Genomic DNA, 16,047 nt, shown 5'->3' on the forward strand with positions numbered 1-16,047 from the left:
TCTGTATTTCTGAGTTGAAACAATACATTTACATCTTGAACGTTTCTATACATGTCTTATTATGTAACACTTTCTAACTAAATCTCTATGCACCATAGTGCTGTCAGTCTTCTGTAAAGCACATTCAGATTGACTTCTACTGATATGAACCCATACAGAAGTGTTCCATGTCTGTACTATTATGATGAGATAGAGAGAGGAAGGAATAAGAGGGCAGACCCAGTAGACTGAGGGTTTATGCTGTTGCTATGTGACCAACGACCATATTAGTTTCTATATTGTGATCCACTAGAATGTGGAGTAGTTACAGGCCTGTCCCTGAAGGGGGCGATAAGAAACCCCAGATGTTTACCTGGCTATACCCACTAAAGGTGAAGTCTGACTGCTTTTCCCCTGTAACCTTTCTCTGTCTATTTATGTTTGTTCCTTCACATGTTGTACGTGTGTCACACACTCTACAAAAAAACACTTTCACATATTTAGAGGTAAATTGTTGAAAAAAAATGGGAAATGCTAAAATGTTTTGATTCATGTACCCAGTTTCGATACTCCTCCCATCTCTGGTTTGTGGTAATGCATGTGTATGCCTCTGACGTACACACACACACACACACACACAAAATAAATGAACAATTACCCTGATACACATCACATAAATAACACAATAACAAATACATATCTATATCAGTATTTAACTAAACATATCCCTCAGAACCATCTGAGTAATGAAGGAGTTAGCTAGCTGACTGTGGTTTTGACACATGCTAYTACTGAGCAGYARTGTGTGTGAAGAGACGGGGTGAGGAGGGGGAAGGAGGTGGGGGTCTAGGTGTCTATTTGTGGGCWGWGGAACAACTGAGGTTWGCACCCTAGGCTTGTAKGGAGGTCTACACTCAGTAAGGGATATCTATTCTATCTATCTTTCTGTGCATTGTGGGTGGAAAGATTAAACAACCATCTACACATTCTGATATCAAACTACAAGCTCTGATCTCATCTCAGGTATCTATTCTCATTTCACCCTCCTTCTATCCARTAAAGAGGAMGTAACCAGAGTGAGGTCATGTAGCTAATCATAAGAAGTTAGTATGAAAATAAACACGCCAGCAACTGTTACTCTTTTTTCTCAGTCTTCGTACATTTCTGTAGAATGCTTCTGTCTATTTCTTCATTGTGTTGTAAAGAGGCGTGAACTAATCGGTCTGTCATCATATAGGAAGTAGAGGGGTTTGTCAGGAAGAACTGTAGTTCAGAGATCATCATCAGGACAGAATGGAGCACACCTTGCTCTGTGTGTTACTCTGTAAGTACTGATATGAGTGTGTTTGTGTATGAACACTAATTACCTGATTTACTAAGCCTTTGATGGAAAAAAAGGAATAACACAAATGTAAATGAAGACAGTTTCAATGCTTTAGATGTTGTGTGTGTTTTATCCCTAATGATAAACCAGTGCAAATGCTCATTAGTAAATGGTACTAAAGTGGATTTCAGCAAATATAGTATAGGTCTACAGATGTAGGATCTTAATTTGATCACTATTTTGTTGCTAAGGTTTGTCCTGCACCACAGGAAATGCAGATGAATTTGTGATTTACATAAACTAACTGAAAACTAAATTAACAGTATTGCACTTTTCATATAGCCTACTTTTGGCCAGCTAATACCTAACCACCAATCAAGCAAACATTTTGGACTTAAACGTTCAAATCCTGTTGCTGCAGGATTATTTTGCTGTGACAATATAGTTTATATTAAGATCATATATTCTGTTTATGAGGTGGGGTGAATGAACATCCTACATTGAAGTAGCATCTCTGTGAGAACCTGAGCTTGTATAGCAGATGGTGTGGTGTGTGGTGAGCATTTAAACAGGAGCACCACTCAGGAACTACAGAGTAGCACTAACTCAGTGGTTGCTAAATGTGCTGTCAATGACAATGAATGCAAAATGCTATATTTGTTGAATGTGTTCTGGTATCAGTTATGATTATTGTACATGGTTGAGAGTTCCATCTCTACAGTTATAGTAAACTGTGCTAAGAGATTAATGAGTGGTGTTTTGATTATTTTGGTCTCTTTATTCTCTCTGTGTGCAGAACATTTGAAATGTATGAACATTATGAAAGCTTCAGTCCCTAATTCAAACTATCACCAAATGTTCCCCCTTCCACTTGTTGTGTATATGACTGAGGATGGGGCTAGGGAAATTCATAATCTACGTTGTTTACAATAATTGCAAAATAATAACCGTATATTTAAGGTTCTCTTTCAATGATTCGTTTCAGTAACTCTAAATGGGAATTTATAGGAACGCCTACTCTCAGAAGAAGCGTCTGTTGGAGACAGACAGGTAGAGTGGAGAATGAGGAGCCACTCATCTACTTAAAAAGAGCGTTACTGGTCGTCATGGTGGGACCATTAACACAGCAAAAGTGGCTAGCTTCTAGCCCAACCAGTTCAAAAGACCCATATTACCAACATTTTTATCTCCCTATAGCGAATCGCCGGACCACATTTTATATCATATACCACGTCGTGAGCCGTTCTAAAACTACTCTCCCGTCATTAACCATTGTTTACACTTTGTTCAGTCACCTGACATTTTAAAGAGACACTGTACAATTTTCAATGTAACGCATCTCAATAGGAAAATAGTGCCTTTACACAATTTAGAATCCTAATATCCACAAATTACTGTAATTTCAATGACAGGTATTTGGAAACACTTTTTAGCTTTTATAATAAACAAATGTCTTTACAGTGTTACATATTAGTTTCTAGGCACACCATGTCCTTCAAAAGTAACTAGAATTCATAGCAAAGATCTTGGCAGCTATCATCATGCAGGGTTTATAACCCACGCGAAGCAATTCTCTATGGTGCGTGCACAGCTGTGTGCACATGGTGTTTGTTATAAAAACAACTTTATTTAACTAGGCAAGTCAGTTAAGAACAATTTCTTATTACAATGACGGCCTACCCCAGCCAAACCCTAACGACGCTGGGCCAATTGTGCGGCACCCTAAGGACTCCCAATCATGGCCGGTTGTGATACAGCCTGGAATCAAACCAGGTCTGTAGTGACGCCTCTAGCACTGAGATGCAGTGCCTTAGAACGCTGCACCACTCAGAGCCCTGTTAAGTTAGGGGGGGCTAATGTGTTATATTTCCTGTGTGGGCAGTGGAACAACTGAGGTTAGCTGGCTAGGCTTGCTACTTGACAACTTAGCAAAGGGCCTACAAGCATCTATTCTATTCTCGTTCCATCTCCTTTCCTCCATAAAGAGGAAGGAACCAGTGTAGATCATGCAGTTGGGGCCATACAGAGAAGTTGGTCAGAAAATAAACACGCCTTTAAACTCTATTTTTTCTCACATCTTCGTACATTTCTGTAGAATGCTTCTCTCCATTTCTCTGTGTGACGTTAAAGAGGCGTAAACTAATCCGTCTGTTCATCATATAGGAAGTAGAAGGGTTTGTCAGAAGAACTGTAGTTCAGAGATCGTCGGCAGGACAGAATGGAGTCCACCTTGATCTGTGTGTTACTCTGTAAGTACTGAGTGAGTGTGTTTGTGTATGAACACTAATTACCTGATTTACTAAGACTTTGATGGAAAAAAGGAATAAAACATTCATGTAAATTAAGACAGKTTTATGCTTTAGCTTTTTGGTTTTATTCCTTATTGATAAAACAGTGCAAATACTTATTWGTAAATGGTACTAAAATGGGATTRCAGGACATGGTAAGWCTCTGGCCTTTTTAAAGCTGCAGTCCGTAATTGAAACTACCACAAAACGGCCACTTGTTGTGGTATACAGCTGAGGAATGTTGCTAGGGGAATTCATTCATGTACATTGTTTGTTTACASTGATATTGTTAACAAGACTGTGGCACTACCCGTATGGAAAAACACATGAATTTCACATGTGATCTCATGTTATCACGTGATCTTATGAGAAGTTACTGCGATAACAAAATTAAAAGTTGATTGGATTTATATAGTGCTTTTCTACCAACTGAGGTACTCAAAGCACTTTACATAGTAGGGGGAAACTCACCTCATCCACCAGCAATGTGTTGCACCCACCTGGGTGATGCAAGACAACCAGTTGTGTGTCAGAACGCTCACCACACATCAGCTATTAGGTGGAGAGGTGAGGAGTGATAGAGTGCCTTCAGAAAGTATTCATACTCCTTGACTAATTTCACATTTTGTTGTGTTACAGCCGGAATTCAAAATGTATTAAATTATGTATTTTTCTCACCCATCTACACGCAATACCCATAATGACGARGTGAAAACATGTTTTTAGAAATGTTTTCAAATCTATTGAAAATGAAATACAGAAATATCTTACTTACATCATTTTTTGGCAGAATTTCTTGCAGAATTATTTTAGTGCCTTGTTGCAAACAGGATGCATGTTGTGGAATATTTGTATTCTGTACAGGCTTCCTTCTTTTCACTCTGTCAATTAGGTTGGTATTGTGGAGTAACTGCAATATTGTTTCTCCTATCACAGCTATTAAACTCAAACTGTTTTAAAGTCACCATTGGCCTCATTGTGAAATCCCCGAGTGGTTCTCTTCCTCTCCGGTAACTGAGTGATGAAGGACACTTGTATCTTTGTAGTGACTGGGTGTTTTGATACACCATCCAAAGTGTAATTAATAACTTCACTATGCTCAAAGGGATATTCAATGTCTGCTTTTTTATTACCCATCTACCAATAGGTGCCCTTCTTTGTGAGGCATTAGAAAACCTCCCTGGAGTTGGTGGTTGAATCTGTGTTTGAAATTCACTGCCTGACTGAAGGACCTTACAGATAATTGTATGCGTGGGGTAAAAAGTTGATGTTGTTATTCAAAAATAATTTTGAACACTGTTATTGCACAGAGAGTGAGTCCATACAATTTATAATATTACTTGTAAGGTATATATTGACTCCTGACCTTTTTTATGCTTGCCATAACAGAGGGGTTGAATACTTATTGACTCAAGACATTTCAGCTTTTTATCTTTAATTCATTTGTAAAAAATTAGAAGAACATAATTCCACTTTGACATTATGTGATATTGTGTGTAGGCCAGTGACAAAATAATATAAATTTAGTCCATTTAATTTCAGACTGTAACACAACAAATTGTGAAAAAAGTAAAGGGGTATGATTGGACTGTTGCCATCAACAAGTAACAAATTGAAGGGGGGTCTGGGGATGCATTATTTACCATTCATTTCGAGCCATATGGGACCAAAAACTAGAGTATGAATTAGACTGTTTGAGAAGGTTTGTATCCTAAGCAACCTGCACACATTGTTTGAAGTACAATAGACCAACATAGATGCTGTTATAGGTCAGAGCTCTGTGCTGGAAAACCTTGGTAGAGCATGTGTAACGGATGTGAAATGGATAGCTAGTTAGCGGTGGTGCGCGATAGCAGCCTTTCAGTCGGTGACGTCACCTGCTCTGAGACTTGAAGTAGTGGTTCCCCTTGCTCTGCAAGGGCCGTGGCTTTTGTGGAGCGATGGGTAACGATGCTTCGTGGGTGACCATTGTTGATGTGTGCAGAGGGTCCTTGTTTCGCGCCCGGGTCGGGGCGAGGGGACGGACATAAAATTATACTGTTACATTGATGCTGTTGACCCGGATCACTGGTTGCTGCGGAAAAGGAGGAGGTCGAAAGGGGGGTGAATGTAACCGATGTGAAATGGCTAGCTAGGTAGCGGTAGTGCGCGCTAGCAGCCTTTCAGTCGGTGACGTCACTTGCTCTTAGACTTGAAGTAGTGGTTCCCCTTGCTCTGCAAGGGCCGCGGCTTTTGTGGAGCGATGGGTAACGATGCTTCGTGGGTGACTGTTGTTGTGTGCAGAGGGTCCCTGGTTCGCGCCCGTGTCGGGGAGAGGGAACGGTCTAAAGTTATACTGTTACTCATGCGTGAAGTATGCTTTGAAAAAAATATAATACGTGTGTGTGTGCGACCTCTCAGATATTGGTCAGAAGAAGGGGAGAGCTGCAATATCACCATTGTGGGTGGTGTTAGTGGTGGATTGTTTTTCATTGTGTTAGCTGGTAAAGCATGGATCATATCAACCAGAAGAAGGTCCTGTAAGAAGGTTTTGCAGGTACTTTTTTTTAAATAACCAGGAGATGAGATACAAGGTGTTTCTAGGATGCTGGAGCTATGTTTTTATAAAATGTTAAAGAATGATAAATGTAATGTTTTTACAAAATGTCTCTTCTCCTAACATGTCAACCCAGTGAGCGCTCCACCAGSGGAGAGGCTGGAACCACAGAACACATGAGGTCCTGAGGTAACATCAATCTGCTAAACTGCTGGGAAACCAGGATCCGCAGTACCAGCAGGCGCAGCAGCAGGATCAGCAGCAGAGGAGTGCCAGACAGAGGCACTCTACATCATTGTGCCTCAACCAGTGGTAGAAGACTGCCATCCAGTGGCCAAAGTGGGCATTCCATCAGAAGAGGCCAAAACCAGAGGCTCTGTGTTGGCTCTGCCTCCTGAGGCAAAAAAAAGATACTAGAAAAGTTATCCATCTATCCATTTCAGTAACTTATGCCAGCTGGTTGTGTGGAGAACTACAGAATATAGTACATTTTAGCTAAAAGCAGAAGAATTTGGTAATAATGTCAACAAACCAGACATGGTGTACTGCACAATAGGAGAAACATTACCCCTCCATCACTCTCAGAGATGGCCTTATTTCAGAGAGGACATGTTGAGCTCCAGAACATTCTTACTGAATAGATAACGTCCTCAGTTCTCATGAATGTGATAGTCTGTGTAAAGTGTACATTCAGGCTTATCAATCAAAGTCATATAAGCCTGATTTGGTGAGTCACTCTGTAGAAACATGGGGTCAGATGATGTCAGTTACAAAACTTAGAGACTGTATAAAATGAGTTCGAACTCATAACGAAGTTGTGTTGATTTATTTAATGTATTTCATAATGGAAACAGGGATCTACAGTATATAGGACACTCAAAGGTAGTTTGTAGTAATGTGAATTACAATACATTTGTACATTTTCAAAACATGACATTTTAATACATGCATGTACAATTTACAGCTGTTTGCGCTCTCTCTGAACTTCCTGGCTCATCTTCACGCTCTTTCCTTCCATGTTATTTAAAAACAAAAACTGTTGCAAGACATTTAATCCCAGTTTCCAGGCCGGCTCCTGACTGTACTCATATTGCTCATCAATGAGTTCACATTGAATGCTATTAAACACAAAATGAACAGGTTGATTCTTGTCATGAATTCTTTGGGGTCATCAGTCTTGATGGAATTAACATTGCTTGGATCAAAATGTATGGCAGTCGCAAAACAGAGACTGACAATATACAAGATAGTCAGAACTCATATGATGCAGTTGTGTTGATTTATTTATATATATCTTATATGGAAACATCTAGACAACATACCCAAATGTTCCAGCGTTCACTTTCCAGTGTATGTGTGACGACAAATATGACAGTTACCTATATATACTGTAGGATATGACAATCACTTCATAGCAATTCAAAATGGTTAGTGATAATGCATTATAACATGTTTTCTTCCCCTCCATACACATTGATAAACATGTTAAATTATGGTACGTTCAGATACAATGACATTCCAGTGACAAAAACATATTTCAACTGATTTAAGTCCATGAACCACAAGTCTTAAACTGCATGTAGTTAACATATGTACATATAAAAAGTACATGTAGGTGCTAGATGAAAGTAGGTTCTGTGTTCAAAGCTTTGAAAAATAATACTGTACTCCAGCATTCATTACTATGTCTCATATGAGCGCTTTTCATTGAAAGAAATCACATACTTTACCTCCCCACTTCAATCCAGTTCTGAAGTAACTCATCCCTTCCTTGGGTTCCTCCTCAGCTCTCTTCTTCATCTCCTCCAGTTTCTGAACCTTGTCTGTGTTTCCTGTCTCCTTCATCTTCTCAATCAGTAAGTCCAGATGTACATGAGTGGAAAATGCATCAGCTTTTAGAGCAATCTCTTCCAGGCTCATCACACACTGGTATGATTCTTCCACCAGATGGAATTTTTTATCCTTAGCTTTCTTCAAATCTTCCTCAATTGCAGAGATCAAATTCTCCTTTTCACCCAGCCCTTTCTCATTGATTTCATACTTCTTTTTTAGATTATCGTGAGTCCTTTCTTCCTTTTTGGTCTTATGTACATATATTTCTTGTGTTTTCTCATGACTTGAGGCAGAGCACTTCTTAGTACACACAGTGCAGTTGCTACTTTTCATAACAATGCACCATGACAATAGTGTCCAACTCCAACAATCTGGATGATGACAGTTCTCCTTACAGGTTTTGCAGGTGGTAGCCCATCCTGTCTCCAGTTTGATTTTTTCTGTGTAAGGCACATCCACATAGAATGTAAAGTCCTGGTTGCTCTCCATCTCTTCCTTGTGCCCCTCTAGAGCTCTTTGAGTCTGCTGGATCTCATTCTGCTTCAGCTCGATCTTCTCAATTCTCTCCTGTAAGTTGATGATACACGCTTCCAGTCGTTTGCGCTCTCTCAGAACTCCTTCTGTCATCTTCACGTTTTGAGGTATTATKTCCCCAAGGAACTCTGTGAATTCCTYYATGCCWTCTTTTGATGTTTCCTGTGCAGTCCTCATGGCGGATTCTTCTTTCTTAGCCTGTTTCTCTGTTTCACAASAAGCATTACGCTGACGGTTGTTGAAAAGGAAATAAACAGGTTGATTCYTCTCATCTCTKGCACCAGGGACCTTTGCTACTTCCAGGGCCTTCAGAGCAGAAGTAGGTTCCCCACCATCTGAGTGTGTTATGAGGGCTACAATGTTCTTCTCCATGTCTTTGCCAAATAAAGACAAAACTGCATCGAAGATGTACTTCTGTCTGTCACTGAGTCGATTCTCAGTTGCCTTTACCACAAAACCCACAACATCAATTTGGTGAATCCCATCTGAACATATCAATAATTGATACAGAATTTCAGCGACCAGTTTGTCTTCTTGGATCCCTCTGGTGTCTCCRTACCCAGGAGTGTCAATGATGGTGAGAGAGTAGGGGACTCTCAGGCCCTCATGTCCAAACACTTCATAAACAGTGACCGCTGTAGTTTGACTTTCAGTCTGACTTCTTTTTTCCTCCTCGACAATCTCAAAACAGACTTGGTTCTTGTTCTCTACACCTAAGATGTAGTTGACCATGGCATTGATCAGAGTTGATTTCCCTGTTCCKGTCTCTCCCACTATCAGTAKGGTTTTGTTGACCTTGGTGGGATCTCTCTCTCCAAAGGTCCATATTCTGAGATGATCACCCTCATCCAGACTCTGTTTCTTTGTTACCAGACGATACCGTGCAGGAGGTCCTGCTTGRATGCAGATACTTTTTGATATGATATTTTCTATGTTTGATGGAATGTATTTTGTCCTGTGAAATAAATTCATATATGTAATACTGGTTCTGATTTGAATAAAATGACATTTAGAATCATATGATATCTGAGAGATCTGAGACAAACTTTCATATTCCACAAGCATGGATTCAATGTATGGAAAATGAGGGCACATATGTAAACTACATTGAGTGTACAAAACATTAARAACACCTGCTCTTTCCATGACATAGACTGACCAGGTGAATCCAGGTCGAAAGGTATTATCCCTGATTGACGTCACTTGTTAAATCCACTTTAATCAGTGTATATGAAGGCGGGAGACAGGTTAAATAAAAAAGGCTTTCTATGCCTTGAGACAATTAAGACATATATTGTGTATGTGTGTCATTCAGAGGGTGAATGGGTAAGACAAAATATTTAAGTGCCTTTAAACCGGGTGTTGTACTAGGTGCTAGGCACACTGATTTGCGTCAAGAACAGCAACGCTGCTGGGTTTKTCACGCTCAACAATTTCCCTTGTGTATCAAGATTGGTCCACCACCCAAAGGACATCCAGCCAATTTGACACTACTGTGGGAAGCATTGGAGTCAACATGGGCCAGCATCACTTGTGGAACGCTTTCCACACCTTGTAGAGTCCATGCCCCGACGAATTAAAGCTATAATTGGGGGATGTAACTCWATATTAGGAATTATTTCCTAATGTTTGGTTTACTCGGTGTAGTCCCTTAATTATATTTTCAAAGAAAATAATCTGTAAAAGTAGACCTTGATTTTATGACCATTWTGTGAAATCATATGAAACATCTCTGAATAATACTGGACACCTTAATAATGCATCATATGACCTATTAACCTTTACTTCTAGAGCTTGTAACGTACAAAAGAAGAATGTCTTCTCACTATTGTGTCCGATGGGATTAAATGGGTTTTAAATGGACTAAGGGCTGGTTTCCCTGACTCAGATTAAGCCTGAGCTATTCTTCATTGAGAATGTTTTTACTCTGGGAGTAGGCTTAATCTAGGCCCAGGAAACCATACCCAAATATTTATAATTGTGTCCCTCAATAATAGTAAAATTCAATAACATTTGAAATAACAATTAAATCTGACACTTACTTGCATACCATGATGGTCTTTAGTTGTGTAATCCACCCTAGGATGATAAGGTTGACAGGTAAATTATCTCTGTAGACAGAGAACATGGCATTTCAACTGAGGAATGTTATACTGTATATGAAACAATAAAACTAATCAACAATCTCAGTAACGGTGTTTCTAGGAGTTTGGAAAAGCATTTTAAGGCTGAATCTCAAACTGAACACTTGGCCCCTAAAGGTGTCCACATGCTACCACATCTGAAACAGTTCAAAACAGTTTGTGCATATATTATGGTGGAATTTTGTGAACTTTTTGTTCGTTTTGGTCTTTGGCAAGGTTTTTTTTCGGCTGTTCGTGCAAACAAATGTTTTTCTTGGGGCAAGCCAAAGTTCAGCAACATTTTTCACCTGAGAAATACTGYACCAAACATCATAGTTAGATGTAAAATTGCACGACTAAGACCTTTCCGGCATCAAGGTCAAAATGAATAACAGATTTCTTGAGTTATCAGATTAATTCAGATTAATAATAGGAAGTATACTGGCTACGGCGTCTCAAGAGTGACAAACAGTAATATTGCAGAGCAAAGGTCTTTTAAAAATAGAGTWATCATATTTTGGTCACTGAGAAAAAAATCTCATTTCTACCATTTCACAATAGACTGTAATCACTAGTTATTACTTCTAAACAAAATATAATTTTGGGTGGCTTGTTTGAACAGTCGAAGAGATTATATTTGGTTATCAATGCAAAATAGGATACTTTGATGAATAGCCTATATAGCTTATAGATCAGATGAAGGAACCATGTGATAGCACTGCCCCCACAGCTGCAGAAGGAATGATAATGCATCAACATTTTCAGGTAGTAAAAACAAATGTTGATTACTGGAGTGTATTACAAGGAGCCGCCCCTTTTCTGATGTAAAACGACATTGCAACATGCTGCCTTGAGCTTGTAGTAATCTTTAGAGGGAATATTAGTAGTGACTATGTTGTTGCTAGGTAACAACACAAAGAGATTACTGGAAAGAAGCTACCAAGGGCACCGAGTTGGCACAGGGGTGAACAACTCTATGATTTTTGGAGTCGACTCTGAGTCCTATGGTTGGAGWTGAAGGAGTCAACTCATGCTCGACTACCAATACTAGGTAGACACATTTTGCATTCTAGAGAGGACTGGCATGAGCATGATGCTTCCCAATCGGTGTAGAGAGTGTGCTGCATCATCCCATGGGATCTGTCAWGGCTGCGCACTGAAATATTCTTGTTCCTACACATCACCTTCTATATTCAAACAAWATAGGCTTTCTATTAGTTTATTTACATTTTTAATCCCAGCCCCTGTCCCCACAGGAGGCCTTTTGCCTCTTGCTAGGCCGTCATTGTCATTGTAAATAAGAATTTGTTCTTAATTGACTTGTCTGGTTAAATAAAGATTGAATAAAATAAATAAAAAAGTATCTGTGTAACAGTTGGGATAATTTTGAGTACATATTTCTCATCCCTGGATTGAGGTACGTTTTACCAGCCATATCCCGKGCCGGCTCTGCGGTGTCTTAATCTACACAGGAATGCTGCCCGACCCTAGTGCAGCTTTTAGCAAGTGGGTCGGATCTGCTAGCTCCTTTGGGACACAACATCGGGAGTCTGTGAATTGGTTGGACTCCCTGAGTTGTGAATTCTTCTGGTGGATGGCAACAGAAAATAACCCTACCACAATATAGCTGGCTATTACTCTATTATATTACCTCAATTACCTTGACTAACCGGTGCCCCTGCACATTGACTCTGTACTGGTACCCCTTGTATATAGCCTCGCTACTGTTATTCCTGTTACTTTTATTGCTTTTATTTTTTACTAATCTATTGTTTACGTAACACTTATTTTTCTTAACTGCATTGTTGGTTAGGGCTTGTAAGTAAACATTTCACTGTAAGGTCTACACCTGTTGTATTCGGCGCATGTGACAATAACATTTTATTTGAACTGCTCTTGAGGGCTTGACCCCCAAAAAGTGGTTTGCAATTTGGTTAATACTGGTGAACCGGTGTTTGAGTTGTGTGGTTGCCATATCAACAGTCCCTTATCTCTTGTATATCTTGGCATGCAGCATTCAGGACTAAGTTTAAGTTGTGTGCAGCGCAAAGGACATATAATGCACAATGTATCATGAAAGACTGTCTGGGTTGGCAATACTCAGTATAGAAAAAGCCAGCCCACAACCTGGACCTACAAGCCGTGGTGAAAACATCGAAAACATTTGCACACAAAAATGCAAGGCGACTCAGTCACATACTGTAGCTACTATTAACCTCTATGTAGAAAAAAAAGAGAGAAACAGATACATAGAGACTCTTTTCTAAGAAAAAKAAARAGAAAAGACAGACAGAGAAGCAGCAATGAGGWSATCAGSAGWCCAGGRGAGTCTCTCAARTTGGAATTAATTTGATTTCATTTGCCAGAGTAAACAATAAATGGTGGCTGAATTTTTCCTCAAGCTGACTTCTGTTTTCCTCATTATTAGGCTGTTTGATGTGTAATTTTTATAAAAAGTGTATAAATAGCAGCTAAATAAAGTATATAGCTATAGATTGTAGTCTACACTGCATAATGAAACAATCTCTAGTAACCTAGTTGTCACGCCCTGGCCTTAGTATTCTTTGTTTTCTTTATTAYTTTAGTTAGGTCAGGGTGTGACATGGGGAATGTTTGTGTTTTGTCTCATCTTGGGTGGTTATATGGTAAAGGGGGTGTTGGGTTTAGTGTATGGGTTTGTGTTTAATGAATGTTTCTAGGTATGTCTATGGTTGCCTGAGTGGTTCTCAATCAGAGACAGMTGTCTTTCATTTGTCTCTGATTGGGAGCCATATTTAAGGCAGCCATAGGCATYATGCGTTTGTGGATAATTGTCGATGTTCTATGTTGYATGTGTGCACTTAGTTCATCTTAGCTTCACGATCGGTTGTTTTGTTCATTTTTGTAAGTGTTTGTTTTTTCCTTCATTAAAAGAAGATGTATTTTTCACACGCTGCGCCTTGGTCCACTCTTTCACCTCAAGACGATCGTGACACTAGTGTTTTGAGGGTGGACTGAATGTATTATTCAATCTGGTCTCAGAGTATTTCATATTATTATGTTTGTAAATCTGAAACACTCCATTTAGTATGATATGTTACGTTTCATACAGAACATTAATTAATTTGTGGATGTCCATCACCCATTTTGTATGATATGTTACAAATTACAAAACGTATGATACAGTATGTTACGAATTCTAGGTAGGTGGCTATTGTTAGCCAGCTTGCTAACGTTAGCTAGGCTAGAGGTTAGAGTTAGGGGTTAGGTTAAGTTTAGAAGTTAGGTTAAGGGTTAAGGTTAGGGTTAGCTAAAAGGTTTAAGGTTAGGGTAGGGGGAAGGGTTACCTAACAGGCTAAGTAGTTGCAAAGTCGATAAAAAGTAGTATGTACTTGAAAAGCTGCTAATTAGCAAACCTTGTCTATGATGACATTAGAACTCACAATCTTTGGGTTGCTGAACTCATTGTCCATGATGAGATTTGAACTCGCAGCCTTTACATTGCTAGAGATTCACATTATATGCCTACACGTCCACCCTGACCAGCMACCCTACTTTCCTTTTTGCCTTAAGTAACCATCTGTCTTCTGTAACCATACTGAACGTAACATATCATACTAAATGGTGTGTCTCAAATTTACATACAGAATAATATGAAATGCTCTGAGACTAGGCTGTATTATTTGGCATTAATAGACTGGTTTATGCACTACAACTTTCTATCCAAGCTGGGCGAGAGCGCGAAGGCGGCTGATGTTCATGCAGGTTCAGGTAGGCTATACAAGACCGTTGTATATTCAAAATAATCTATTGGTAGCTGAGTAATATGATGTTGCATCAAAAATGTATTTTACAATCTGCAGTGTTTGAATCTCCAACTTTAATCACTGAAGRAGGTTAATTACATGATTGCCGCCAACCAGCAGACATCGTGTATAGCTTCGTGAAATAGGCTTAACATGAGAAAATKATGAACAAATAGGCCTACCAATAAACTTTTATCCATTAGCTAAAGAAAAGCTATAGGCATTATGCCCTAGCACCACAGAAAGCTTATAACTCATTCGATTGGCAGCTGCATAGACCTGTCGCAATTCCGGCACCATGAACAGCAATGGTTAGTCTATAGTTTGTGAGTGGCAGTCGCTGATGCATTCCATTTTTTTTTGTGCGGGGACATCGACCTTGCAGGCCTCCCGAGAAAATGTTTTACTCTAGTGCTGGCACAGTATAGAATAGTTTAGCCATACTCATTGATAGCCTAATCTATACTTTACTATACTTTAGATGACTTTACGAGGTATTGACAAATAAACTTTGATTTATTGCAAGACAAGACATTGCGAGATACTGATTTCCAAGATATAGCCTGTGCACATGGTTCCGAGTGTCTGTCTGCCTGCCCCTCCTCTCTCTCCCTCGCTGGCTCTCCTGCTCTTTCGAAATCTATTCTCTATGAAAGATGTATGTGTTCTGTCTTCAGTTTATTGCTTAAAGAATAGCCTACTCATTGATTTCCCCTACTTTATGTAACGGATGTGAAATGGCTAGCTAGTTAGCGGGTACGCGTTAGTAGCATTTCAATCGGTTACGTCACTTGCTCTGAGACCTGAAGTAGGGTTTCCCCTTGCTCTGCAAGGGCTGCGGCTTTTGTGGAGCGATGGGTAACGATGCTTCGTGGGTGACTGTTGTTGATGTGTGCAGAGGGTCCCTGGTTCGCGCCCGAGGTCGGGGCGAGGGGACGTACTAAAGTTATACTGTTACATTTAGTTAACTTGCGAGACATTGCAAGCAAAAAAAAAGGGAAATAAAGCATTTCGAGATACAGCTTCTGATTACTGGATGCATGGTTTTGACTGCCTGGTGGATGTGAGACATTGTGTTCTCGGAAGTAGCCTATGGCAACTACTCATTGTAATCCTTCGCAAAAAATACTGACGCTTAGGAGTCGATTCCTAGTGGAATGGAAGCAACGGGCAACGAGCTGARGAATCGATTATTTTAGARTCGACTCTCCACCACTAGCAAAGGATGCCAAAACGATACAAATTCAGACTAAATAAAAGATATTAACATCTTAGCATMTTTTCATCACTTTTAACTTACCTCTTCTCCTGGAGATGGTTTGTTTCAGTTCTGCAGTCAGAAGARTAGAGMAGAWGRAAGAGAAAGAGGYGATGTRTGTTGCAGGTCTTATAGTGGAACAKCCCMGCATTCTCCTCCCACYTMACCTCACCACTCCAGTACTGTACWYCCCTTCTCACCAAGTCAGCTGATTTCAGAGAAGAGAGATCATTTCCCCAGCAAAGGGTACCGGATTGGTGGCARGATTCCAAACAAATAAAGGAGGATGACAAGGGATCAGATTTCTTCAGTAGAGGCTGTTGGAGCCAAATTCACTATTCTTTATTTGTGCTATTTTAATAGCTTTTTCCCATTTAGAATATATYA

The 16,047-nt window shown here is 39.6% G+C and overlaps 1 protein-coding gene across 2 annotated transcripts; it reads right to left on the reverse strand.

Annotated features, from left to right (window-relative positions):
• Window positions 1–6,942: 6,942 nt before the first annotated feature.
• On the reverse strand, window positions 6,943–15,780 carry LOC112074668 (uncharacterized). 2 transcript variants are annotated; one of them, XM_070440618.1, is made up of 3 exons: window positions 15,703–15,780; window positions 10,537–10,573; window positions 6,943–9,449 (listed from the first exon to the last, which is right to left on the reverse strand). In XM_070440618.1, exons 2-3 carry the CDS (start codon window positions 10,545–10,547, stop codon window positions 7,832–7,834), a joined length of 1,629 nt encoding a protein of 542 aa, XP_070296719.1. In that variant the 5' UTR covers window positions 10,548–10,573; window positions 15,703–15,780; the 3' UTR covers window positions 6,943–7,831. The 2 variants fall into 2 exon arrangements, with proteins under 2 accessions (XP_070296719.1, XP_023997559.2); XM_024141791.2 differs by having other exon boundaries at window positions 10,537–10,605.
• Between the last annotated feature and the right edge of the window lie 267 nt (window positions 15,781–16,047).

This window comes from Salvelinus sp. IW2-2015, unplaced genomic scaffold (genome assembly GCF_002910315.2).
Source record: "Salvelinus sp. IW2-2015 unplaced genomic scaffold, ASM291031v2 Un_scaffold2750, whole genome shotgun sequence".
Lineage (NCBI taxonomy): Eukaryota > Metazoa > Chordata > Actinopteri > Salmoniformes > Salmonidae > Salvelinus > Salvelinus sp. IW2-2015.